Raw genomic sequence first — 26,899 nt, 5'->3', positions numbered from 1 at the left:
TTTGAAAACCTATCTCTTTATCCAGAATTGAAGGAGAGAAGGCATATATAAGCCTTCTAGGGGAGAGTGGCAATATTTAAACAATTACAGAAGAAAACGGATGTTAAAAAGGGGGCGAATCCTGAGCTTTCGCCTAAGTGTAAGGATAAAGCTAAATTACTACAACATAAGCAAAAGAGATGAAAAAGGGCATACTCAATACTATTAAAAACTGGTAAAAAAAAAATCAGAGAACGTGATAGTGCTGACTGCTACCTCATCTGAGAGGGAGGAGATGCTATGAAGGCTTGAGATGGTTATTGGGTTCTGTTTCCTTCTTTTGCTTCTGTTGTAGCTTGAACTGTGCTCCCCTCAAAAGATGCTGAAGTCCCTGTCCCCGGGACCTCAGAATGTTACCTCATTTGGAAATCCAATCCTTGCAGGTGATGAAGTTAAGGAGAAGTCATTAGGGTGGGTCCTACTCCAAAATGACTGGTGTCCTTATCAAAAGGGGACACTTGGACACAGATGCACGCGCAGGGGGAAGGCTGTGGACCGACTGAAGTTATACTGCCACAAGCCAGGGAACTATTAGAGGTAGCAGGGAAGCCTGGAAGAGATTCTTCCCTAGGGCCTTCAGAGGGAGCATGGCCCTGCTGACATATTGATCTTGGACTTCCAGCCTCCAGAACTGTAAGACAATTAATACATTTCTGTTGTTTAAGCTACTCAGTCTGTGACATTTTGTCATGGCAGCCCAAGGAAATGAAGACACCTACCATCTTTTAAACTGGACTATTCCTTGTAGAAAACTCTTCAGACCTCCTAAAAAGCCAATGCCAAGAACTTATGTGCAAATGACTATACACATATATTCCTCCCAGAGGGAAGACAGTCTTGTAGAAACATTTAGAGCTGATACATTATGGAAAACTAGATGTTCACTGGAAATATTTAAGTGACAATTGGACCAGGTTGCCATGTCTTCAGGCAAGTTGTAGATGCGCACATGTTGATAAGAACAAAAGCCTTCAGCCATGGTTTCACCTAGTCTAGCAGATTCTATCACCTTCTTCTTAATCTGCCTAAATAGTTTCAAACCTTTAAATGTCCAACTCAGTTGATCCCCTTTCCTCTGGACTCTTTTTTGATCCTACTTTCTCTGAAACAATACGCCAACTCTACTTTCTTTGAATTCTCAGAGTATGTTTAACATGGGATGGCAATTCTTTGTATTACTTACTATTACAATTTGTTACGTGAACTTTTAAAAACTGGTCACAACAATTAATATGAAGGCCTGACCTGATCACAGGACTGTATTAATTCAACTGATTTCTACTTACTCAGAGATACAGCCATAAGGGCAGCAGGAACCCCAAACGCCAATGGGTAACAAGCTTTTTTACTGTGAATTCCACATTCTTGAACTGGGGAGAAATGACAAGATTAAAATTCATTATGGCAATGGTAATACTCATCTATTTCCCGGTTTTGTAAATCCCTAACTGGTTCTTACATATTGTTTTCACTTAATGTTCTAGACTTATCCATTTGCCTTACTGATGTCATTGCAAGTAGACGGTCATTGCAGTAGACCGATGTCTACTACAAGGCTGAGCAAACGGCTTTGCAGTAGAAAGAGCAGGAGATGGAGGCGGGTTCTAACCTTAGCCACTAAACAGATGTCTGATACCAGCTAAGCCAAAATCAGTGGGAATCCTTATGTTCTGTGGACTTACTGGGAGAGACGAAAATGACCTAGACACAATAATATGAAGAAAGTGGGACTCAGAAAGTAAAATCAAAGGGCCCGGAAAATCAGGATTATATGTCCCTGAATTCATGCCAATTATAAAACAATTAGATGACCCAGGGTAGGGGTCAATAGACTTTTTTGTGAACAGCCAGATAATAAATCTTTTAGGCTGTGGACCTGTCCTAACTACTCAGCCCTGCCTTTGTAGGTGAAAGCAGCCATAGACAATACACACATGGATGGTCTTGTCCAGATCTCTGGATTTGGCCTGTGGGCCATAGTCTCCTAACTCCTGTCTGAAGATCTACTTTAGCTCTGAAATCCTAGGGTTGGTAGGGAAAAAATTAAGACTCTGGAAGGGGCAACAGAAATTACTGGAAATCCTTTCAATGGAGTTCTGGAGCCTCCAGGAATCATCTGATCCTAAAGGGGTTTGTCTTTGTTTTTGACCAACTGTTTCACAGTTCTGCAGAGAAAGAAGTTAACTAGGCAGAAAACTATAGTCATACAAATGTTTCCTGTTCGTTACTGTACAAATGATTCCTATTCACAGCAATGCAAAATAATCCCCCCATCCAGTAAAGAACATAAATCTCTGTTAGTCAAATCCTTATTTGAACTGATTGTAGCAGCTTTCCAGTTCCCTCATTAACTAATAAGTTACATAAAATCTGTCATGCTGACGTTATATCTGTATGAGAGCCATGATTTTCCCTTAAAAATTATCCTATTACACATTTTCTAATTCAAACATGCACAGCACATATTCTAGTGGAACCTGGAGGCGGGGGAGGTTAGGGGGTGAGAAAACATAATGTAAGAATAAAAGCTAGTAAATTTTCATACAAAGCAAGTTGGAATGGGGTTTAAGTGTCATCTTCAAAGTGCTACTACAGGCAGAAATACATAAACTCCATAAATTATCTTCTTTCATAGTTTATTCTGACTCGAGGTGTGGACACCATTGTCCCCAAATATTCCCTTCCATATGGGAAATTCATAAACCCTCAATGGAGTGCTGACAATCACAAAACTGTGAGCTGATGACAGATGCTGCCCCATTCTCTTCCTTGGGGGCAGTTCTTTTAGAAATATCTGAGATGATGGGAAAGCAAAGAATAAAACCTTGCCTGCTAAATTCTTCCTGGCTCGCTGAACGTCATTGGGGAGCAAAGCTTGAAGGCAAAAATGTCAACTATGGCCCACCCACTGTGGTTTCCAAACAGCCTCTCTTGTCTTATCTCTTACCATGAGTAAGGACTTTGCATTAATAATAAGTTAGAAAAATCGATTGCTATGCTAAGGACGGTTTAACTTCTTCAGGGGTCACTGGGCTAAGGGATTCAAATAAGATTAGCAGTTAAATCTTGAAAGAAAAGTAGCTGGCGTTCCAGATTTCACTGTATCCTCTAGGATGTATGTGACAGCTGAGGCATCATGGGAGAGTTGCGGGACAGGACAAACCAACAAGGACTCAACCTTTTCACCTGACTTCTCTTCACAATTAAAAAAAGAAAAACCAAGGTCCACTTCAGATATTTTTTACCTCTGAGCATGGGAGTGATGATAGTAGACAGCAAACTTCCAGCATTAATGGCCAAATAAAAGATGGAAAAAAATCTGTTTCTTTGTTTTTCCTGTAATAAAAAAGGATAAGGTAGGGTGATTTTGGCTATACAGTAACGGATCAACTGTAGCCGATGATCTGACTTGACTTTGAACTTAGCTTTGGTCAGTGTCTTACTTTCATGTGTACTTGAACAGCCTCCAATGGAGAATACACTTTGACCATGGAATTTGATTCCTCGGTGTTTATAATCACTTACATGGTTTCTGTGGAGACGCATGCTCTCACCTGGCCCTTTTCAAACTGATCTCCACCAAATGCAGACACACAAGGCTTTATCCCTCCAGTACCCAGAGCTATCAGGGCCAGGCCAACCATGGACAGTGCCCTAGGGAAAGAGATGGGTATTGCTGAAATGTGAGATCCTTAAAATCATTGGTCTCTCTTTCCCCTAATTTCCCTAAGAGGACCAGGCACACAGAGAAGGGATTCAACCTGTATTAGAAGATAATTCAAGAAATGCAGTCTTGACAGTTGAATGAAACTTGAACTCAAGGGTCTTCAAATTCATACTTTTATCTAATAATTTACCATCTAGAAAATTTAAAGAAGTGGCTTGAATTCGGAACAAAGATTTAGGTATGGAGTTCTTTTGTAGCCTTATGATTTTTAGCAAAAGAATGGGTAGTGAAATTTTAAGCATTGTCTCTGGTACAGTCATAACAGACTAATAATAGTCATTAAAAGACATTAGAAAACATGATTTAATTGCAAAGCAGAATAGCAGGTTATGTAGTAGGATCTTAACTTGTTCACAAAGTACAGAAGACTGAAAAAAGCAGAGCAAAATGTTTATTACTATAACTTTTTATAATAAAAAAGAGATTATTTATAATAATAAAAGGGATTACAGAGTTGGTTTTTTGTTTGTTTGTTTGTTTTTTTGCGGTACACGGGCCTCTCACTGTTGTGGCCTCTCCTGTGTGGAGCACAGGCTCTGGACGCACAGGCTCAGCGACCATGGCTCATGGACCCAGCCGCTCCGCGGCATGTGGGATCTTCCCGGACCGGGGCACGAACCCGCGTCCCCTGCATCGGCAGGCGGACTCAACCACTGTGCCACCAGCGAAGTCCTAAACTTAAATTTTTAAAATTTACTTTTGTGTTTTCCAAGTTATCTGCGTTTTATCTCCTGAATTGAAGAAAAGCACTCACAGAATTCACCAACCCTCATTTTGTTAGATTTACAATAGGTTACTACAAATTTCAGGTTTTATAAGTGTTTATTCCATATCTTCTTGATTGCTAATATTGTTTTAAAATGCTAAAAAAATATTTTATGAAACAGATAAAGTCAAGGAAGATACTGCACATAGAAAGAATTCTTTAAAAAATCATGCCCATCTTCCTAGACTAGCCGACAGAAGCACCTCTTTCATCTTGCTTGCCTCTTAAAACAACTTGCGTTTGGCAATGTCACTCTGAGCATTTTAAAGGCCAACAAAAACACGGCCGATTGGATATTACATACCGCGCACTCTCGAGAGGACTGCAGGCAGCTTTCAATACTAACCCCGTGAAATAAAATAAGTCACTAAGCTTTCTTGAGCACCTACTGCTTGCCAGGCAGTGCTCTAGGTGTTCTACCTGGATTAACGCACAGGCAGGTACTATTACAAATAAGGACAACTGGGCACAGAGGTTAAGAATCTTGCTGAAGATCAATACTAGTCAGAGGCACAGGCAGAACTTGAACCCATACGGCCTGGCTCTGAACTCCATGTTCTTAACTGATATTGTTGATTAGAAAACTGAGGTGTGGAGGAGATAAGTTGGCCTGGGTCCTACAGCTCCTCTGTGGGACTCAGATCCTGGTAATCTGAGCTGTGGACTATACCCTGCTTATACCCACTCCCCTCCACCTACACAGCTCCCTGGGGGCACCACGGGTTCACATCCAGGGACCTAGCCTGGGTGGCAATCTGACTAACAAACCAGAAACACAGATACTGCAGATACTAATTTGAATTTCAACAATACTTTCCCAACCCATTAGATGGTTTACTCATAGATCGAGGAATCGAAACAAAAGAACAGAAAACGAAATAAATCTTTACAACTTGTATGCTAGGCCAGACTGCCATGAAGGGAAATTCATCTCACAGAGGAGCAGTTGTCAATAGCACTGTTCATCAAGAAAGCAGAACATAGGGCTAGAAAAAATATTTATGAAACTGAATTACCGAAAAATGAGCAGAAATGTGGTACAAGACAGAAAATCAAAGGTACAGAGTCTTGAGGAAACCTGGGGCAATTGAGGATCAAGGTCTGTGGGAGTTCATGTCCCTCTAGGGAAGATGGAGACTAATACAAACATCCCATGCACTGACCACGCCTCATGGGAGATGCACCCAAGACACCAAGCCTTCAAGTGAGCAATGACTCCAGACAACTGTTAGGATGGTGACGTACTGAGGACCCAACTCTGAGTCAATTCAACACCTTTCTCTACACTGATGAGGGAGGAAAGCTTTCCTTACACTTATGGTGAAGGTTCAAGGAAAATGATTAAAAATTAGAGCACCAAAGGGGGGAGGGATAAATTAGGAGTTTGGGATCAGCAGATACCAACTACTATACATAAAATAGATAAACAGGGCTTCCCTGGTGGCGCAGTGGTTGAGAGTCTGCCTGCCGATGCAGGGGATGCGGGTTTGTGCCCCGGTCCGGGAAGACCCCATATGCCGCGGAGCGGCTGGGCCCGTGAGCCATGGCCGTTGGGGCTGCGTGTCCGGAGCCTGTGCTCCGCAACCGGAGAGGCCACAGCAGTGAGAGGCCCGTGTACCGCAAAAAGAGAAAAAAAAAAATAAACAACAAGGTCCTACTGTACAGCACAGAGAACTATATTCAATATCTTGTAATAAACCATAATGGAAAAGAATATGAAAAAGTATAAATGTATAACTGAGTCACTTTGCTGCACATCAGAAACTAACACAGTGTAAATCAACTACGCTTCAATAAAAAAATTTTTTTTTTAAATTACAGCACCAAACAAGCAACTAGTGAGATGATGGGGTAGGGCCACAGTTAAAATCAACTCACACGTGCACAGAGATATTGTCAGGGTTTCCATCGTGGTTGAAGTCCATGAGGTCATTAATTGAGCTCACTGCAACGACTACTTGTCCAATGGTGTAGACAATGGACAGCGACACAATTGTCCTGTGTTAAAAGAGGTCAAGAGAATCCAAGTTAATTGTACAAGAGCCATACACTTCCTACGCCAGTGCGAAAAGGCCTCTGCTTCCAACTTTCAAAAGCCCAGTCACGATTCTCCTTGTTTCTCAAACTGGGACAATTACCTGATAAACCTTTGCAAGGCAGAGCCTGCTGAAGAATTTGTTCCTCAGCATGTAAGCACTGAGCGAAGTTTTGGCTGCGGGAGCCTGGGGAGGCAGAAGATCTGTTCTTTCTTTCAACTATTTGAAAGACTCAGTGTCTGTTGTTACCTAGCTACTGAAATGATGAACTGTATCTTTAAATAGTCAGAGATATTTATCTTGCACCTGGTAACAATATTCGGGCAGGAGTGGTCCACTGGTTATTTTTGAATTATATTGAGTAATTTTGAGATAGTGAATATTCCTGCCTCTGCCCGTGTCATGCATTTGACCTGGAAGAGCCTTTACTTCCTTCTGTGTTAAGTCCAAGGAAATGTCCCAATGACCCGCCCCCTGCCCCTGCATCGAGCGCACTCTTGGAGCTCTTCCTGCAGGACTGGTTGAGCACCCCATGCTTGTGGTCCAGCAGTTTGAGCCTTTCAGCAGCTGGGTTGTTTTGAGGGAGCTTTTTTGTTCTCCCAGCCCTTAATTTCTCACGCGTCATTAACAACAGACGCTATCCCTCCTACTATTTCAAGATGCGACAAAGATGTTATAAGTGTTTAGAGGAGGAAAAAAATCCTACCGATGCTACTTGCATTCACCCTGCCGAATGCCAGGCACTGTGCTGAATTCTGACAATATGAGGATGAGTAGAAACAGGGCCTGGGACTCTCTCCTAAGAGTTTTACGTTCCCTGATTCTTCGTTCCCCTAGCCCACCCTCCGAAACCCCAAAGCTTATCATTACTTGTTGGCTTGCTCGTTAACAAGAAGCCTGCCACGACTCACTTGAACTTCCCCAGCCAGGAGTCGGCAATGAGAGCTCCGAGAATGGGCGTCAGGTAGCACAGAGCCACAAACGTGTGATAGATGGCGGTGCTCAGATTGTCGTTCCAGCGGAGGAAACTTTGAAAGTACAGAATCAGGATCGCTTTTTGCCGAGGGTGGTGGAGGATGAGAGGGCAACAAAGTTAGCAGTGGCTACAGTAACTCAAGCTCTTCACTGACGGGGGGGTGGGGAGAGTGTTGAAGAGTTACCTCTCATTCCATAGTAGGAAAATCTTTCACAGAACTCATTGATCACGATGAAGAAGATGCTCACGGGATAACCAAAGCAGCTCTGACAAAGAGAAACAGTCTGCGTTTGAAACAAGCTCCTCACTGGTCCATATTCGCCAGTGAGGGCTAACGGCATGGAAAGTAGCGGATGCGTGTTTAGTAACTTATCAGAGGCACTCCAGAGGTGGAATCAAGAATTAAAAAGTTTCATTCCCTTACACTCTACATAGAGACAACAATGAAATGAAGATTTTCTTGTTTTATAGTTTTACTGTTAGTCTGAGAAAAGCTAGACAGGCAGACCTCAGAGATATTGTGGGTTTGGTTCCAGACCATGGCAATAAAGCAATAATTGCAATAAAACAAGTCATACAAAGTTTTGGGTTTCCCAGTGCATATGAAAGTTACGTTTACACTATACTGTGGTCTGTTAAGTGTGCAATAGCCTTATGCCTAAAAAAATAAGGTACATCCCTTAAGTTACGAATGCTTTGTTGCTGAAAAATGCTAACCATCATCTGACAACACAGGGTTGCCACAAACCTTCAATCTGTACAGAAACACAGTCTCTGGGAAGCACAATAAAACGAGGTATGACTGTACAGAGCATTTCCTAAAGAGAAGAAATGTCACACAGGAACTCAGGAGGATCCCCTCATTGGTGTGAGATGCATGAGGTGCATTTGTTAAGCGAATGAAGCACAGCTGTGAACATTTACGGGCAAAACAGGTTGTAAAGTTTACATCATGAAGCTACGTGGAGAAGTAGAAATACTCACCTGCCGTAAGAACATTCCTGAAAGAAAACAAAATGCCACCGTTAAAGTCAAGTACTTAAAATGCTTTCGGCTGAGTTAAGCTCAGACCCTCCGTGTTGGTCAGGCCGTCGGGTGTGTTGTCCAGACCCTCCGGCCCTGTCCACCATCCCAGTCCCAGGCCTGGGCCGCTTCTCCGAGTCGGGCTGGGCTGGTGGCTGCATTTTCTTTCAATCACCTGCTCGGGCAACTCTCGTGTGTGGTCAGGATGGAGAGCCAGAGGCTCCGAAAATCTGCCGAAACCACTTCCTCCTTAAAAGACTTAAAAAGGCTGCCCAATGCCCACGGGATAGAATCCAAACTTCACCATCTCACAAGGTCAGAGGGTTTGGATGGGGGTTAAACAGAAAACGCTTAAGAGTGCCTGCTACACAGTGAGGTCCCACGCCCGTCCTGTTCCCCGGGCCGCCCTTCCTCCCGCCCGGCCCCGGCACACGAGGCTCCCGGGACACGCCACGCGCACCCACCTAAAGTCCTCAACGAGACAGCGACCCCTCTGCGGGGAAGCCTCCTTTTAACGTGCCCCTTCCCTTCGCGAAGCCTCCTCTGACCTCCCCACGTCCCCGGTGTCTTTGCGTCAGAAAAGTGAATTAGAACAGGAAGAAAATGGGTGAGAATCCAAGTGAGTTGGTAAAAACTGGGTGCTGCTGACCGCCTTCGAAGTCCTAGCTGTCCCCTTGATCCCCTCTGTTCCAGCCCCTGCTTTTCTGTCTCCGCTGAGTTCCAGCCGGAGCGGCCTGTAGTCTCACCTGCGCCACTGCCGATACCGACAGCCTGGCCCGTGCCAATCAGGGTCTGTCACAGGCTGTCCCAGCGCCCACCGCTCCCCGCGGCCCCTCCTCCGGCCGCACTGACGACCTTCGAGTCCCCTTGGGGCTCTGGATCCGTGACACCACAGCAATGGTTCTCAGACCGGAGGCTGCCTCAGAGGCATCCCCAGGGCTGGGGGGGAGCAGGCTTCTGGCCCCCACGCCCAGAGCTGCTGTCCCTGTAGGCCTGGCGTGGTCCCTCGAGCTTGCATTTCTAACAAGTTCCAAGGGGATGTCGGTGCTGCTGGTCCAGGAACCACACTCGGAGAATCACACGCAGACTGTGAGGTCGAGTTGCCTGACCGATCTACGTAAGTTTTATCCCTGCCCTGTCCCCGAGCACCAGAGAGACCCGCCTGTGCCTGTGTCCCAGGGGCGGGGGCGGGGCGGGGGAGGGAGCCGGACACAGAAGCCGGACGGCACGCTGGCGTCTCCACCACGGCCCCCAGCGCCAGCTCTTGCACCTTCCCCGTTCTGGGCCTTTCCTCTCGGACCTGCCACCTTGTGTTTTTATCATGTGCAAGTCCAGGGCCCCATCCCACAAGAAACAAACTGCAGCTCTGCCTGAGGGACTCCCTTCTGGGCCTGGACCGCGTGGCCCTCCAGGGCCCCCTTCATCTCGTGGGCCAGGGTCTTCCTTCCTGAAGCCACTCATGCTGGGCTGTGGGTATCCGCACTTCCCCAGCTCAGCATGGCCTCACACCCCACACCAGACAGTCTCCAATTCTTGCCTCATCATTTAAGAGCAGTGATGCTATTTTAGTCCTTATCCTAAGGTGGGAAATATTAAAACTCTGGAAGGAGATTCTTCATCACTAACAGACTGGTTTTCTCCCCAGTTAGGCTTCCTTGTGGGAAGGGGCTGCTCTCAGGGGCAACATGTGAAGAATGCGGGCATGGGGTCAGATGGGTAATGGGATCTCAGTCCTGACCCCCCGTGACCCTGGGCAAGCCCACCTCCCCTGTGGACAGCCTGCCTATCAGATGAAGATAACGCCACCCACCTTCTAGGATGACTGTAAGAGTTCCACATGGGAAGCCCCAGACCAGGGCTCAATGGGTCCTTCAGTGGGAGATGCTACCACATCAGAATCCTCAGCCCCTCACACGGTGCTTTTCAGAGTGGAAATTAAATGTTTGTTGAATGAATACATATTCCAAAGAACCAGCCACATCGGTCATCAAGTACCGTGTTCAGATCTTGGCTCTGCCACTTAGCAGTTCCATCTGCCCCTCTAGCCTACTTCTGTTGGTGAGGCTGACCTGGTGGGCTTCATCGGTGTCCCCATGTCTTCCCAATCCCCATAGAGTTTGGCCAATGGGGAGCCGTGGCAGGTGGTCAGAGGGTCAGGGTGTTCCTCTCCCTGAGGCTTTGCCCAGGCCACCTCAGATGGCTGAACCCTCAAGTGTCAGCCACTGTGCCTCCGAGGTCAGCCCTCTCTCTCTCCTCACGACTCTCCTTCCAGGTTTCCATCCCGGTTTTGTACCACTTCCTACAGGTGGTAACAGTAAGGCCGATACTCCGGGTACCTGCACCATCACTCATGGTGCCCTGCCCCCCACCCGTCTAAATGTCTTTCTGTGAATAAACACCCCTATTTTGAGAATGCCATCGGTTTCCTGCTGGGACCATCATGGACAAACAAGCCACGTTTCATCACCAGACTCTACATGTTGCCGTGTTTCATCACCAGAGTGGGGAGACGGCCACTCTGCTGTGAAATAAAAGGACCTGCCAGGAAGGCGCTTTTGCAAAGTTCTACAGGACCAGCCTGTTGGCAATATTCGAAGCCTGTTTCTTTGCTCTGTCTTCTTGAGGATCTAGCAGGACCATACGACGCTCCGCCTACTTCGACTTCAGATAATGTAGCCTTACCACTGTCTCCCAAAGACCAGACAAAGCAATGAGTATCGTCCACACAACAGCTCAGGTTGGTTCTTGCAATGGGCCTTCTAGAGAAAAGCAGGAGGAGGGTATGAAAATCCAGACTCAACAGAGACAGCCTGGAGCTTTGCTGCAATCATCTCTTTCACATGTTTCTCAGAATTTTGGTTTAAAGGGAAAGACTTCACCTGGCCAGGGTAGCACCTGTAATTTTTTGGCTAAATATTACTTAGCACCAATTATTTGCTAAATAATAATGGCAAAGGTTTTGTTTAGTTCAGACATGAATAGGGTTACAGCAAAGAGATCTTAAACCTTATTACAGCAACCGTTGCACCCAGAACTACATGATGGAAAATGAAATTCCTGAACTCCAAGTGAAAATCTGAGATTTAGTACCCACTCATCACTCGGGAAGTTTTTTCTTTTCTGAAAGCTGTGTGTTCCAAAGAACCACTTTTACTGCCGTGGGGCAGAGGTTGCTAAGCTCTTCTTTTATAGAATTCAGAGCTACTTACTGGATGTAATACTGCAGTCAGCATTTCTTAATACACCCTTGTCCTCTCAGGATTGCTGTCTGAGGAAGCTAAGTGTGGAAGGGGGGTTACATCGAGCCTTAAGTCTGAACTCAAATTTCAACTGTCACAAGATTCTGTTTACTTTGGTAGAGTTGGGTCTATTGTTGATATCCTGATAGTAAATCTGATGGGCATATTTGAGTGGTCCGATGTTTCTAGCATCTTTCATGGGTCACTTGGTTTTAACTACTGGGTCAGAGTAAAACAGCTTAGCCAGTCCCGGCATATAGTAACCATGGAATCAATGCTGGCTCTTACTGTTATTCTAAGCCTAGCAGTGCTTTTGTCTCTCTTTTGGCTAAAGAATTTAGTAAAGTAAGTGTACATTATAAACCTCTATGATTACTGACTTCTGAGGACAGCAGGAAAAACCAAGAAAGACACACTTTTGCTTTCCACTAGTTGATGGACTCTCTCCATTAAGGTGACTATTTCCTACTACTTAACGAAGCACATTCCATATTTTGAACCATTTAGGGATAGAAACCCTAACTTTAATGTTTTATTACCTAGAAACTGATAACTCCCTCAGCAACATGATGGGCGTAAAGAGTGCTTTTCTAGGATTTAGACCTGGGAAGGGAAGGAAGAGGCATCTTTGCTGGATCTAACAGAGAAGCTTGTACCTGCATGCAGAGAGAAAAGTATTCCCTATCATCGCCGGGAGGGAAATTGAGGGAAAGATTTAAGTACTGCATCGTGTGTTGGGGATGACATTTCTTCAGTCGCATGGTGTGGGTGGCAGAACAGTGGTCCCCCGAAGATGTCCATGTCCCAATCCCCAGGGCTTGTGGATATGTTACCCTCCACGGCAAAAGGACTTTGTAGGTGTGATTCATTCAAAGACCCTGAGATGGGGCATTTATCCTGGATTATCTGGGTGGCCTCAGCACAATCAAAAGTGTCTTTGAAAGAGTCAAAGGAGGAGATATGAAGGCAGAAGCAGAAGTTGGGGTGACAGCTATTGCTAGAAGGCCACCACGATCCAAGGTATGTGGTGACCTCTAGAAGCTGAAAGGACAAGGAAATGGATTCTGTCCCTTGAGCCTCCAGAAGGAACCAGCCCTGCCAACACCTTGATTTTGCCCCAGTGAAACCCATGTCAGATTTCTGACCTCCAGAGCTTCAAGACAATAATTTTGCGTTGTTTTAAGCCACTACGTTCGTGGTGATTTGTTACAGCAGCCATAGGAGACTAATTCACATGGGTTTGCCTCAAGCTCTGTAGATGTAGGTTTCATCTCTATTTACATAGATCCTAAGACTCAAATCTAGCAAGTTTTATTTGTCAGCAACATGTCCTTTTATCACTTGTTTTCCTGAGCTACATTTTCTATCTGAGGGCTTAGGAGTCCATGCTCGGCACCTGCCTTTTTGATGGGATTTGGCAGGATCTGTACTTGCTCAGCTGCCTTCTGCAGGTTTCTGACTCTTCATAACCCATCTCTAAAGTGGGGATGCTGCCTTACAGGGTGGCTACCCCAGGACTAAGGGGGTCTGAAAATGGTTTCATAAACCAGGAGTAAAACGAGTTTCCTTGATTATGGCTCTTTTAGGCTGTGCATACGCCTCACAAAGTCGGTCACATGAGACCCCAGGGGACACAATGCTCCTGCTAGAATATACTTAGCCTCATTCTCAGCAGAAGTAGCTTCTGAGTTAAGGTGAGAACTCCTCTCACAATATCACCCCTGCAGTTAGTAGATGGAAGGACATGGGACTTTGGAATCAGCTTGGACACAATCTTCCCAGCCATGAGGCTCTGGTCAAAACACTCAACCACTGGCCTTCCATCTCTTCATCTAGAAATGCTAACACCTTCTTTGCAGGTTGGTTAGTAAGATCGAAGCTACATTAATAAGATGAAGTTTGTTATTTACTGCATCCCATGAAGACATCTGGGTAGTGTGGATGGATGTTTGGAATGGACTGACTTTAAAATAGGGACAAGAATTTGCCATGGGGAGCCCTGGCAGGGGTGAGAGGTGGCCCTTGAAGAGGCCGTCCCCTCCAGGGTTGCTCTCATTGACCAAAATCAGAAGGTCCTTATGATGTCACCTGGGGAAATTAGGTCATGGGATGAGGAAATTGTGGACAGAGAAAAGTCAGACTTCTCAAATACAAGCCACACTGGCAAGCACTGACTTTCAGTCAAGCTGTTTGCAAATCGGCAGCAGCATAGTGCGTGACTGTGTGAGTGGCTGCAGGGGTGAAAGGAACGTTCAAAAATTCTCCAGCGCAGCGGTTCTCCACGTGTGGTCCCTGCACCAGCAGAAGCAGCTCCTGGGAACTCCATGGAAATGCAAACTCTCAGGTCCAGCCCAGACCCACGGAATCAAAACCTCAGAGGGTGGGGCCAGCTGTCTGTGCCAGGGATACAGTTTGGGAGCCACTTGCTGCCCTGGAGCAGAGCTAGGGAGCCAACGGGAGGGGATGGGGCGCAGGCAGGCGCTGAGCATCACTCACGTCTGGGTGATCAGCTCCTATGATGTGATTCTGGCCTCGGCTCTTCATTCCCTCTTTCTGAGCTCTGTCCTCCGTTCACCAGGACGACGGTGACAAACAAGATGCTTTGCCTCACCTTCCCGCCCCCTGCCCACCCCACTGACCTGAGCGTCCCGGGTGAAGGCTCTCAGGACTGCCCTCAAACCTCACTGGCTCTGCTACCTGCAAGGCCAGGCCTCCCCTGGGGACCTGACTTCCGTCATCCTCCAGCGCAGCAGTCCAGCCAGGCCTCCTACTTCTCCCTCCCTCCAGGCTCCTTCATGGCTCCCAGCAGCATTAGGGCAGTTAGCGCCTCCCCCCGCCGCGCACCCATCAGGCTCCCCATCCTCCCTCCCCGCTTAGAGCCCTTTAGCCTCTTTACAGTCACCCCAGACACAGTGAGCTGTTCACATATCATATGATCCCCCCCACCTTTTTTGAGAAAATACAGCGTGTGCCATTTCAAAAAGAGCCCAGCAGGACATGCACCAGGCATAACTGCAGCTGAGCTGAGACTTGGTGGTGGGAGAGGCAGGGGGGCCTGGTGTTGCACCCCTGCTTTGATTTTTTTTCCAAAATTGATCAGCTTTGATCAAGAAATGAAAGGGCTTTTCTTTCCTTCAATGGGTTTTTCCCACAGGAGTCAGGCTAGTTACAGAACAGGCTCTGCACCTGTCACCCAAGGTCCTAGTTTCCAGAGTGGCTCTTCCTGAGGCTGTTTCTTGCCTGATAGATGATTTTTTTCCTTCCTGGAATGTCTGGCCACATGTCCCACCTCAGGGTCCCTGCTCCTCCGCATGGCAGTTTTGTGTGCTTTAGAAAATTGTGCTCTTTCCAGCCGGATCCTGCCTGGAAGGCAAGGCTTACAAGTGGAGAGCGGCTTGGCGGTGCCTTCCAGCCTGGGCCCTCCTTCTAGGGCCCCCAGGATGGGCGCAGCCTGCACACCGATGGGCACAGGCCCTGCCCACCCTTCACTTGTTTTTATAGAAATAGCCTCTTTTCCATAACTACCTCCTTCCCCACTAAGAGAGAACCTATTTTTCCTTTGATACATTGACAGATAGCTACATAAACACAGAACATACTGATGTATGGTTTTCCTAAAGCCATTTAATCAAGCTCCTGGCTGTCCTGCCGGCACTGCTGCTAAAAGCAAATGAGTTATCAGGCCTTTGAGAACGAAGAATTTCAACTAAACCCAAAGAACATGGAGGTGCTTTAGAAATATGGGGAAGCCAGTGCTAATGGGACAGTGTAGGTTTTATGACGTGACCCTGGCACAATGCCATGGCAGGGGCTCAGCCTGGGGTGCTGGCGACCTTGTATCCACGCAGACCGAGGCATGAGCCCAGATGCCGGGGCGTGGGGCTCTCTGTCCAGACCCAGAGGAGACAGACGTGGGGTATGAAACCGTCCGGCTGCAGCCTGGCACTGGCTCCTCAGCCACGGGGTCCCTCACCACCGTGCTGCCGGCATCGGCCCCTGTTGTTTCGGCATCGCCCTTCTTGCCTAGTCTTCCCTGTGGGTGCAGTGAGCTGCCTCGTGGCATCCCGAGCCGTCCAGCAGCCAGGCCTGGTCCTGTGTGTGTCCGACGGCCAGGACTTCATCTTTCTTGAAACCTCCTTCTCTCGGCCAGGGCCCTCCTGGTCAGGGCCTTTGTTTCCTGGGGCTGCCACAACACTGTACCATGAACAGAGAGGCTTAACACGATGGAGGTGCACCGTCTCGCAGTTCTGGACGCTGGAAGGCTGAGATTAGGTGTGGGCAGAGCTGTTCCTCCTAAGACTGTGAGGGAGGATCTGTTCGCTGCCTATCCCCCAGCTCCCGGTGGGTTGCTGGCCATCACTGTTGTTCTTTGGCTTCTATGAGCATCACCCGGTCTCTGCCTTCACCTTCACCTGGTCTTCTCCCCTTCGGTGCGTCTGGGTCCAAATCTCCCCTCTTACAAGGACACCAGTCACACTGGATTAGGGCCACCTCGTCCAGCATGACCTCATCTGAACTGATCCCATCTGTGATGACCCTATTTCTACATAAAGTCACATTCTCAGGTGCCGGGGGTTAGGACTTCAGTATATGAATTCGGGGGTGACAAAATTAAACCCATAACAGTCGAGGGCATTTGTAGTACTCGACCTATTGTTGTAGGTTACAGATATCCTCCTACCTTTTAAAAAGGTTTCTACACATGACTGTCTAAAATCACAGGCTTAAGAGGCCCGTCATGACCGCTTCTGATGGTTTTATAAATCACCTACAACTTTTAGCATCTTGTTTCCATAACCACAGATGTGAATCATTGATCGCCATTCCCGTTCTCCTTCAGAAAGAAATCACCTCCAGGGGCCCCAGGACCCAACCCCCTCGGTACATGCTCAAAAGTTGTTTATGCCTCTATTGCAGGGAGAGGGCAGCCAGGCCAGAGGGTGCGACAGAGTTAGTACGTAGTAAGCTGCTACACAAAACAGAAAGATCCAGGGACAGGCCTAAGTTCTGCCTCAGGTGTAGGCAGATCAGTTACTCAGGGTTAAGGAAGGCAATTCTTGCTCTCCAGGGACTTCCTGTATCTACACCTGGACATTCTTGTTTTCTAGAAGAACACCCTGTATTCTGAACTTAGAATGAGGCTGACTCTAAATGCTATGACTGCTGAGGGTGAATAAACAAACATATTCTCAGGGTAAAGACAGACCTTTCCTCAGAGCTGCTCTAAAAGGAAACAGGAGAGAACGTGAGGGGAAGCGTCTCTCAGCCTCCTGGACATCACTTTCCCACCACCGCAAGTGACACGCTCCAAGCAGGCAAGAGAAACAAGCATGTTAGCATCGGCCCTGATAATGTCGTGTGTTTCATAGGAGAAAACCATGCCAATGGCACACAAGTGTCACTAAATTGAAAAAAAAAACAACAACAACTAAAAACCAATCTTCTGGTCTCTGGGGGAGTTTGTTTGGAGGCAATTAAGTTAGAGATCCAAAATTTTAGACACAAAGTTTTTTACTCTTAGATGTTAAATCGCGACTAGAAAAACAGCTTTCTGATCACGGTTAAGTGTGAAGTTAGGCTCCAAAACTAGGTACAGAATGCAAATTTTTTCCTCCGTTGATATTTAGGTTGTACATGCCTCATTCTTATCCTGAGAATACATGAGAATATCCATAAGAAATTTCTAGAAGTAGAACGCTGGTAAAATATTATGTGTATTTTAAATTCCGTCAGATATTACCTAACAACTCTCCACGGAAGTGTTAGGTGACTTATTTTTTCCAGTCTTATAATTTTAGAATGAACACGCACGGAAGAGACAGCTATTAAAAAAAATAAACACTATTCATAGTTAAAGACTGCCTGGAAACTTTATCCACAGATTAGTAATGCAGTATCAACAGAGTCTGACCATTATTTTTAGAACTAATTTGAGGTAAATTACCCATGTCTTATGACATCACTGTGAACATTTCTGATTCACCTACTATTATACATGGGGGGGGGTGTTTACAGACCAATTCTGTTATTAATAGATTGCTGTTCAGAACTGATTAGAGCTATGACTTGAAAGTCCATCTGTCTTGCTGCAGGGAAGACACTAGTTACTAAGTGTAGCACCTAAGCTGAGGATGCAGGCCATAATGGAACCACCTTTGCACGGTAAGAATATTTCCTAACTAAAGTTATGGACAAATAACACATATATCAGAGAGAATGTTTTCTATTACCATGTGTACTGGGTTAAATAGTGTTCTCCCAAAACTACTGTCCTGTCCATAATCCTAGAAGGTGACCTTATGCAGATGAGAAGAGGGAAGATGAGGTCACCCTGGAGTAGGGTGGGTTCTGAATCCCATATGACCAGTGTCCTGATAAGGAGACAGCCATACACAGAGGGAAGATGATGGCCACGTGATGATGAACGCAGAGACCGGAGTGACGTGTCCACGAGCCGAGGCATGCTGGCAACACCCGAAGCTAAGAGAAAGGCATGGGACAGATTCTCCCCTAGAGCCTTCGGAGACAGCGTGGCCCTGCTGACACCTGGATTTTGGACTTCCAGCCCCCAGCAATGTGAGAGAATACATTTCTGTGGCTTTAAACAAACTGGTTTGTGATACTTTTGTTAGAGCAGCCACAGGGAATGAACACATTACGGGAGCTTCTGTGTTTTGACTAAATAAGAAAAACTTTTGCTCCTCCGAGAACATTTCAGGTGTACCTCCTGCCGTGTCCTGATAGAGCTTACAATGAAGCTCCGCAGATAGCAGAGGTTTTCAACACTGACTTTGACGGTATACTTCGTGAGCTTTCTGGTCTTATGTCTGATCCTTGAACCAAATTTTCCTGACGGGCACATGTTCCGTTTCTCACATTTCTACGTCATACCTGGGGATTCTGACACCTCTGTGCGATGAGAGGCTCCTGGCGGCAGCCCAGTGGGAGGCCCTGGCTGGTTTCCAGTCTCGGCAGGACTAGACCTTCCTCCTCCTTCAGGAGAGTCTGCGGAAGATCCTATCCCTTCCCCTTGGCTGTGGCACCTTCCAGCTGCTGAGATGGTCCTGTAACCCTGTACTACCTGCTCACGGTAGCCGCACCTGGACTGAATCTGGGTGGCAAGCAAAGGCCTGACAGCCCGTTCACATTGACCCCATGAGTTGACCCCACTGTGCTGTTTCCTCAGTGATATATTTCTGACCTTTGAAACCAGGGGACAAAGTTACAAAACAGCGAGTCCCTGGTTCTTTATGTTGCTATCCCGTGGACTTTATGAGTTCACGGTTCTCATCCATCTCCTGACAATACTGCCCTTATTCTTTCACCATCATCATGGAGGAACATGGAATGTCCTCAGAGTCCACCCTTGTTTAGATTTCCTTATCAGCTCACCTGGGACACCCACATACTTTCTCTCCTGCCAAGGATGGAATCAGGATGTAATTGTGTCCAAGAGCTGCCACCACCCAGAGAAGTGGGAAAACAGAGCTGGCTGGTAGTCCCTGCCCCATGGCTCCATTCATCTGGCTCGACCCTGGAGGACAGAGGCCCCCCTGTGAAGCAGCCTGGTAGCTCACGATCCCTCAATCTGCCTCTGTCCTTCAGTAACTCAAAGGGCAGCGGGAAAATTATTAATCAAAATCCAAGTGAAACAAAAATGGAATAATTCCACTCAGGACATTTTGTAGGGGTGTGAAGGACTATGCAAACATTTACCATTAAGATGGCAAGTCCTCCCACTCTGATGTGGTAAGCTGCTGCTTTCGTAACACTTTATACGGGTCTCATAATACTTGGTTCACCTCACCTATAACTCAGTGCAAGAAAATGTTGTTTACGGGCTTGCGCTCCTGCCCTTGAGGATGTGAGTCTCCTCAAGGCAGGAAAGTTTTATTCCCTTATGTGGTAAAACAAACAAACAAGCAAACAAAAACTGCATAAATAGGAGATTCAGGTCAACCCCCTGCCAGCCTTAGCTGGACCACGTTGAGTCAAGGCTCCCTTTCCTAAGACTGCCTTTGTGAGCTAATTTTTAAATTCTAGCTACTAATTTGACCCAAATTTGGACAAGCCAGGGTCCAGACTACACTAGATCTTCTTGCCATGACCTCATTTTGGGGGGCACAGTAGCAACGTCTGGACATGGGCAAGGGTAGAGAAAAAGAAAGTTGTCAGGTAGAGTCACTTAGGGCAGTGGTTCTCAAAGTGCGGTCCTGGGACTGGCAGCAGCAGCAGCATCTGGGAACTTGCAGATGCAAATGCTTGAGCCCTGCCCTGACCCACCAAAGCAGAGACGCTAGGGCTGCGGTCCAGGCACGCGTTAGAATGAGCCTTTGCTCAAGTGATCCCGACACATGCTAAAGCCTAAAAACCATTGACTTAGAGTAATGTCAGCCTCCTAAAAGGACCCAATGTCAGAAGTTCTCTCTTTTTACTGCACGGGAGGAAGACGTTCTCCCAAGGTTGGGATGCCCAAGGCTCCCTTTGGTGTGGGGTACCCTCAGCTTCCAGTAAGCAAGCTTACAGCCTACAGCAGGAATGCCAGCCTCCCTGGTCCTTCGGCTGTGTTCACAGGTCTACCCAAGAGCTTCTAGAAAGAGGAGAGAATGTGGAAGGACTTTTAAAGAACCAGGTTGGAGGGACCTTCAAGGCTAGTCCCTCCTTTTATACTCAGGAAACTGACTTGAAAAACTCTTCAGAATTGCATACAAGGCCAGAAGGAAGCTGAGGGCTGGAGGGAAGGAATGTGATAAAGCATCATCACTAAGTAAATGAACTTCTCAGGTCGGCCTGGAGGCCCTGGCATGGGGGGCAGGAAAACCGGAAGCCTCTTCCTAGAACCCGAAGCCTCATCAACCTCCATTTTCAGAGTCATATATGTGGCATGCGACAGGGCAGGATCTATGGTTTTCCAGGACCAAAGTGAGGGAAGGAATTGGTGAGAACAACTGCTTTGGCATATACCTTTGCTAAGCTCTGGGCTAGGGAGTCGGGTGGGGGTAACAGGACGGAGACAGAATATTCCAAATCTTCCACAAAAGCATCCCCAGCCCTCCAAAGGTCTCAGAGGCGGCGCTCCAGTCACTGAGGTTTGCTGCCCTTCGGAGACCTAACTCCACAAGGCAGGCTGGTCCCTGCCTCCTCTGGCCCCGACTCTGATAATCACACACACCCTTTAAAGCAAAGGTCAGCAGCTATGGCACGGCACCAAATCCAGCCCCCTACCCATTTTTGTATGGCTCGTAAGCTAAGAATGGTGTCTACGTTTTAAAACAATCGAAAAACGCTTTTAAAGACTATCTTATGACACCTGCAAAGCATATAAAATTCACACTTCCGTGCCCATTGATAAAGTTTTACTGAAACACAGATTTGCCCATTTGTTTCATATTTCAAATTACAAGGGTGCACTTGAGTCGTTGCCACAGACACTGTGTGGCCCCCGGAGCCAAAAATATATACTATCTGGCCCTTTTCAAGGCAAACGCTTCTCTAAGAACTTTCCTTGCTTCTTTCCCTCCTGCTGGATTCACCAAGCTTTCCAAGTGTTCCCCTTTCAGTCACGAGGGGATCTGAAACAATCTTGGCATCATCTAAGTCACAAAGATCTGCTCTTAAGAGGGGAAGTTACTGCTACTTTTTTAAATTAAAAGACATTTCCTAATTATTTGTTTCATTTACTAACTAGACCCAGATATTGAAAATTTAGGACTTGAGTAAACATAAAACTGGTATCTGAATATAAACTTTTTGTTGCTACTCACATGCTATGCCAATCTCAGTTGCAAAACAAACAACCCCCCACCCCCAAACCCTTAAGCGCCAATCTGTAAACTAGAAAGTCAGTTCACTGGGGACTATACTTCAAAAGCTAACCTTGTGTTCATCCACTGACAATCAGGCTGCCGACAGCTACCCTGATTGGAACTGTGTTAGGAAAAGTTCTAATTCGGCATGGATACCATTCAGGTATTTGGGATCTGAAAACCAAAATGAATATTTCAGAGCACCTCCCAGAAAAGTTACATAGAGTGACAAGCAAATGGTGTTTGAGGCAGGACACAGAGCTCCAGCCCAGGAGTGGGGCTGCCTGCAAAGCTGAGCTCTGATGGGTACCGGCCCCTGACAGCCTGCACTGGAGAGGAGGCTGCAGCATCTTTCTGGAACGAGCATACTTAGCACCACTAGAAGTCCCAAGGGTGACCCACTAAATACTGCTACTCCAGGACCACGACTCGGCATGGAACAGTGAGTCTGAGAGCCAGGTGCCCATGCACACCCGGCATTGAGCTCCTACACAGCTCAGTGCTGCCACTGAGGGTGGTATGGACATTTCTGCCTAATGGCTGAGGGAGTCAAGGGCCACAGAGCTTAGCTTACTGATGCAAGATCACAGAGGGAGCAAGTGGCAGAGCAGGAATACAAGTGCAGGCCAAAGTCAGACCGGGTTCTCTCAACCACGTGGCCACACTGTGACAGCCTGGACCCATCCATGCACAGGCTTGCGGGGAGAAGAGGGCTGCTGGTCTCTTGCAGCTCCGTTCTGCTTTTGCGTTCATTCCAGAGCTGTTTATTCGGAAGCAGGCAGGATTAAATTGTTTTCTATTTGTTCCGCCGGCACTCCACGCCTACCTATGGAGGACCGGCTACTCTCCTCTATGCCTTCTCTTGAAGCTCGAAGACAGCGGCAGAACGTTAAATAGGACCCCAACGGGCCAGCCCCAGTTCCTCTTGGACCAGGGCTCCCTCAGCAGCTCTGGAGTCACCTGGCCAGCCAGAGGCAAGAGAAGTGCCAGAACAGCCCCTGAGCGCCGCGCTCCCCACTCCTGGACGGAGGCTCTGCTGGCCCTGCCATCACCAGCACGATGCAGTCTAGCTTCCAGCCCACTCTCAGCCCACAGGGTGGGAACACAGAGACCGAGGATTCACAACAGGTAGGCAGGTCAAGGTTACTGCGTTCGTTCTTCCAACCTGTGACCAGGCGCCTGGGGTCCTCTGCCTCCGCGCCCGGGGACGAGATGGGGCGGGGAGGCTGCCCGCCCTGCAAACACGTCCCAGCCTGCGAATCCCACCGCCACCCCGGGCTCCGCCGACCCCCGGTCGCTTCCCGCCGCGGCGAGGTGTCCCTGATGCGCGCCTGCCCTCCCGGGGTGCCAGCGTTGCCGGCTCCGCCCGCAGGTCCGCCAGCCGCCGGCGACCGCGGGGACCTGCGTGGCAGCCCGGCCCAGCCCCTCGGCGACCCCTCCGCGGCGCCCCGACTGCGCAGCCCCTGCGCCGGGCTCCCCGCGACTCCGGCCCCGCGCGCCTACCCATGGTGGCGGCTCCGAGGGCTCCCTGCGACTGGCGAGCGAGGAGCCCAGGACGGAGGACCTTTTGCTAAGGCGTTGCTTCCCGTGACTTGGTGTGCAGGCCCTGCCCAGCACCTGTGTAGCTGGAGGTGCTCGGGCGGGGCAGCAGGGCTCCACCCTTGGAGGCGGTGGAACGGCAGAGGCAGAGGTCAGAGACCCTGGAGCCCCAGCAGAGGGACACCTGTCCGTAGCCGGCACCTGGACTCCGCTGTTCAGACACCCCTGGCCCTCGGGGGCCGGCCAGAGGCATAGCGCGGGTGACAGGGGGGACCTGGGCCGGGGACGCCCCAGCTTGAGCGCGCATCTGAGCCACGGGGAAGGAGCATGAAATGCAGGGCCTCGGCCTCAGCTGGATTTGCTGACTCAGTAGGTCGGGGTGGGGCCCGAGAATTTGCGTTTCTAACAAGTACTAAGGTGAGGTTGACGCTGTTGCTCAGGGGACCGCACTCTGGAAAGCACTGCCTGGGAAAGCACTACGTCTGCGCAGGGAAGCAAAAGTGGGTGGAAGGCTGCTCAGTTTAATGTGTGCGCGGTGCCCGGACGTGTGTCTTTAGGTGGAGTGTGAGTGTGGAAAGCATTTATGGAGGATTCTGCACTTTCTTTAAGAATAAAAGGGGACTTCCCCAGTGGTTAAGAATCCGCCTGCCAATGCAGGGGACACGAGTTCCATCCCTGGTCAGGGAAGATCCCACATGATGCGGAGCAACTAAGCCCGTGCAACTACTACTGAGCTTGTGCCCTAGAGCCCGGGAGCCACAACTACCGAGCCCACGCGCCCAGAGCCTGTTCTCTGCAACAAGAGAAACCACCGCAATGAGAAGCCTGCGCACCGCAACGAAGAGTAGCCCCCGCTCTACGTAACTAGAGAAATCCCACGCGCTGCAACAAAGACCCAACGCAGCCAAAAATAAATAAATTAAAAAAATTGATTTAAAAAATAAATAAATCAAAATCAAAATCTAATAAATACCATTATGCTATTGAAATTGTAAATGTTCACTGCAGAGTCAGGCAATAGAATATGATTACATTTTCATGGTACCTTTTCTGATTACATTTACTCCGTGGTTCCAGTGTTTCACTCCTGTGCCACGCAGAATGTTCCAGATGTCGGAGTCAAATGGATTTCTTTTCTAAGCCCCACCACTGGTTCCATTTGAGGCACGTTTTAGTTTGCCTTACACAACTGTTGTATAGCTCTTCTTCTTTTTCATAATTGCGTTTAGCTTTTTTCTTACTGCTAGAATAAGCACACGCTTTCACTTTATTCTGAAGATTATCCAACTCTCTAATCATGCTATTACATGGAAACCACTTTCTTCTAGAGGGTTCACCCTTACATCTGGCTCCCATCAGGGCTGAGTGCCCTGTGGGCTTGGGGCACAGTCCTGCTGGGACTCCCCTCCAGGGCTCCTCCCGTTAGGATTTCTGCTGTTGGATCCCATGACTCACTGACTTCCTCCCTCCTTCCTTCTCCCCTTCCTTTCCTTCCTTGGAGAACATAATCAGAAAGGGTGCTTGGCAAACACATTTTCTACTTGCCTGAAAACATCTTCATTTTGCCCTTACACCTGAATGAAATTCTTCGTTGGAATTCAATTTCCCTCAGAATTACGAAGACATGGCCTCTTGCCTTCCAGCATCAGTGTAGCTGGAGAGTTCATTTATTTTTTTCACTGTAGGTTTCCTTCTAAGTTTTTCACTCTTCTCATGAGAACGTGCCTAGAGGTGAGTTTATGGGGGTTTTTATACATCTTTATTGGAGTATAATTGCTTTACACTGTTGTGTTAGTTTCTGCTGTATAACAAAGTGAATCAGCTATATGTATACACATATCCCCATAACCCCACCTTCTTGTGTCTCCCTCCCACCCTCCCTATCCCACCCCTCTAAGTGGTCACAAAGCACCAAGTTGATCTCCCTGTGCTATGCAGCTGCTTCCCACTAGCTATCGATTTTGCATTTGGTAGTGTATATATGTCCATGCCACTCTCTCACTTCGTCCCAGCTTCCCCTTCCCCCCAACCCGTGTCCTCAAGTTCATTCTCTATGTCTGGGTCTTTATTCCTGTCTTGCCCCTAGGTTCTTCAGAACCTTATTTTTTTTTTAGATTCCATATATATGTGTTAGCATACGGTATTTGTTTTTCTCTTTCTGACTTACTTCACTCTGTATGACAGACTCTAGGTCCATCCATCTCATTACAAATAACTCAATTTCGTTCCTTTTTATGGCTGAGTAATATTCCATTGTATATATGTGCCACATCTTCTTTATCCATTCATCTGTCAATGGACATTTAGGTTGCTTCCATGTCCTGGCTATTGTAATAGAGCTGTAGTGAACACTGTGGTACATGACTCTTTTTGAATTATGGTTTTCTCAGGGTATATGCCCAGTAGTGGGATTGCTGGGTCATATGGTAGTTCTATTTTTAGTTTTTTAAGGAGCCTCCAAACTGTTCTCCGTAGTGGCTGCATCAATTTACATTCCCACCAACAGTGCAAGAGGGTTCCCTTTTCTCCACACCCTCTCCAGCATTTATTGTTTGTAGACATTTTGATGATGGCCATTCTGACCGGCGTTACGTGATACCTCATTGTGATTTTGATTTGCATTTCTCTAATGATTAGTGATGTTGAGCATCCTTTCATATGTTTGTTGGCAATCTGTATACCTTCTTTGGAGAAATGTCTATTTAGGTCTTCTGCCCAATTTTGGATTGGGTTGGTTTTTTTCATATTGAGCTGCAAGAGCTGCTTGTATATTTTGGAGATTAATCTTTTGTCGGTTGCTTCATTTGCAAATATTTTCTCCCATTCGGAGGGTTGTCTTTTTGTCTTGTTTATGGTTTCCCTTGCTATGCAAAAGCTTTTAAGTTTCATTAGGTCCCATTTGTTTATTTTTGTTTTTATTTCCATTACTCTAGGAGGTGGGTCAAAAAGGATCTTGCTTTGATTTATTTCATAGAGTGTTCTGCCTATGTTTTCCTCTAAGAGTTTTTATAAAGTCTGGCCTTACATTTAGATCTTTAATCCATTCTGAGTTTATTTTTGTGTATGGTGTTAGGAAGTGTTCTAATTTCATTCTTTTACATGTAGCTGTCCAGTTTTCCCAGCACCACTTGTTGAGGAGGCTGTCTTTTATCCATTGTATATTCTTGCCTCCTTTGTCAAAAATAAGGTGACCATATGTGCATGGGTTTATCTCTGGGCTTTCTAGGCTCTTCCATTGATCTATATTTCTGTTTTTGTGCCAGTACCATACTGTCTTGATTACTGTAGCTTTGTAGTATAGCCTGCAGTCAGGGAGCCTGATTCCTCCAGCTCTGTTTCTCTTTCTCAAGATTGCTTTGACTATTTGGGGTCTTTTGTGTTTCCATACAAATTGTAAAATTTTTTGTTCTAGTTCTGTGAAAAATGACACTGATAACTTGATAGGCATTGCACTGAATCTGTAGATTGCTTTGGGTAGTAGAGTCATTTTCAACAATGTTGATTCTTCCAGTCCAAAAACATGGTGTATCTCTCCATCTGTTTGTATCATCTTTAATTTCTTTTATCAGTGTCTTACAGTTTTCTGCATACAGGTCTTCCTTAGGTAGGTTTATTCCTAGGTATTTTATTCTTTTTGTTGCAATGGTAAATGCGAGTGTTTCCTTAATTTCTCTTTCAGATTTTTCATCATTAGTGTATAGGAATGCAAGAGATTTCTGTGCATTAATTTTGTATCCTGCTACTTTAC

At 47.1% G+C, this 26,899-nt stretch overlaps 1 protein-coding gene across 4 annotated transcripts in view; it reads right to left on the bottom strand.

Annotated features, from left to right (window-relative positions):
• SLC15A1 (solute carrier family 15 member 1) overlaps positions 1–23,479 on the bottom strand; it is a 49,246-nt gene extending 25,767 nt beyond the window's left edge. For 2 of the 4 annotated variants that reach the window (XM_089899214.1, XM_089899215.1), the window contains exons 1-6: positions 7,729–14,593; positions 7,480–7,621; positions 6,411–6,530; positions 3,594–3,693; positions 3,285–3,375; positions 1,326–1,409 (exon numbers count right to left, since the gene is read on the bottom strand). In XM_089899214.1, the coding sequence (XP_089755340.1) occupies positions 1,326–1,409; positions 3,285–3,375; positions 3,594–3,693; positions 6,411–6,530; positions 7,480–7,621; positions 7,729–7,885 (694 nt within the window). In that variant the 5' untranslated portion in view covers positions 7,886–14,593. Of the gene's footprint in view, positions 1–1,325; positions 1,410–3,284; positions 3,376–3,593; positions 3,694–6,410; positions 6,531–7,479; positions 7,622–7,728; positions 14,594–23,115 lie in introns of those variants that run through there. The other 2 variants (XM_022576895.3, XM_089899216.1) reach the window with 2 other exon arrangements.
• Between the last annotated feature and the right edge of the window lie 3,420 nt (positions 23,480–26,899).

This window comes from Delphinapterus leucas, chromosome 18 (assembly GCF_059928025.1).
Source record: "Delphinapterus leucas isolate spDelLeu-1000000601 "Yukka" chromosome 18, BTC_Dleu_Yukka2, whole genome shotgun sequence".
Lineage (NCBI taxonomy): Eukaryota > Metazoa > Chordata > Mammalia > Artiodactyla > Monodontidae > Delphinapterus > Delphinapterus leucas.
The sequence above is the reverse complement of the archived record's forward strand: the minus strand, read 5'-3'. Positions and strand labels throughout refer to the sequence as shown.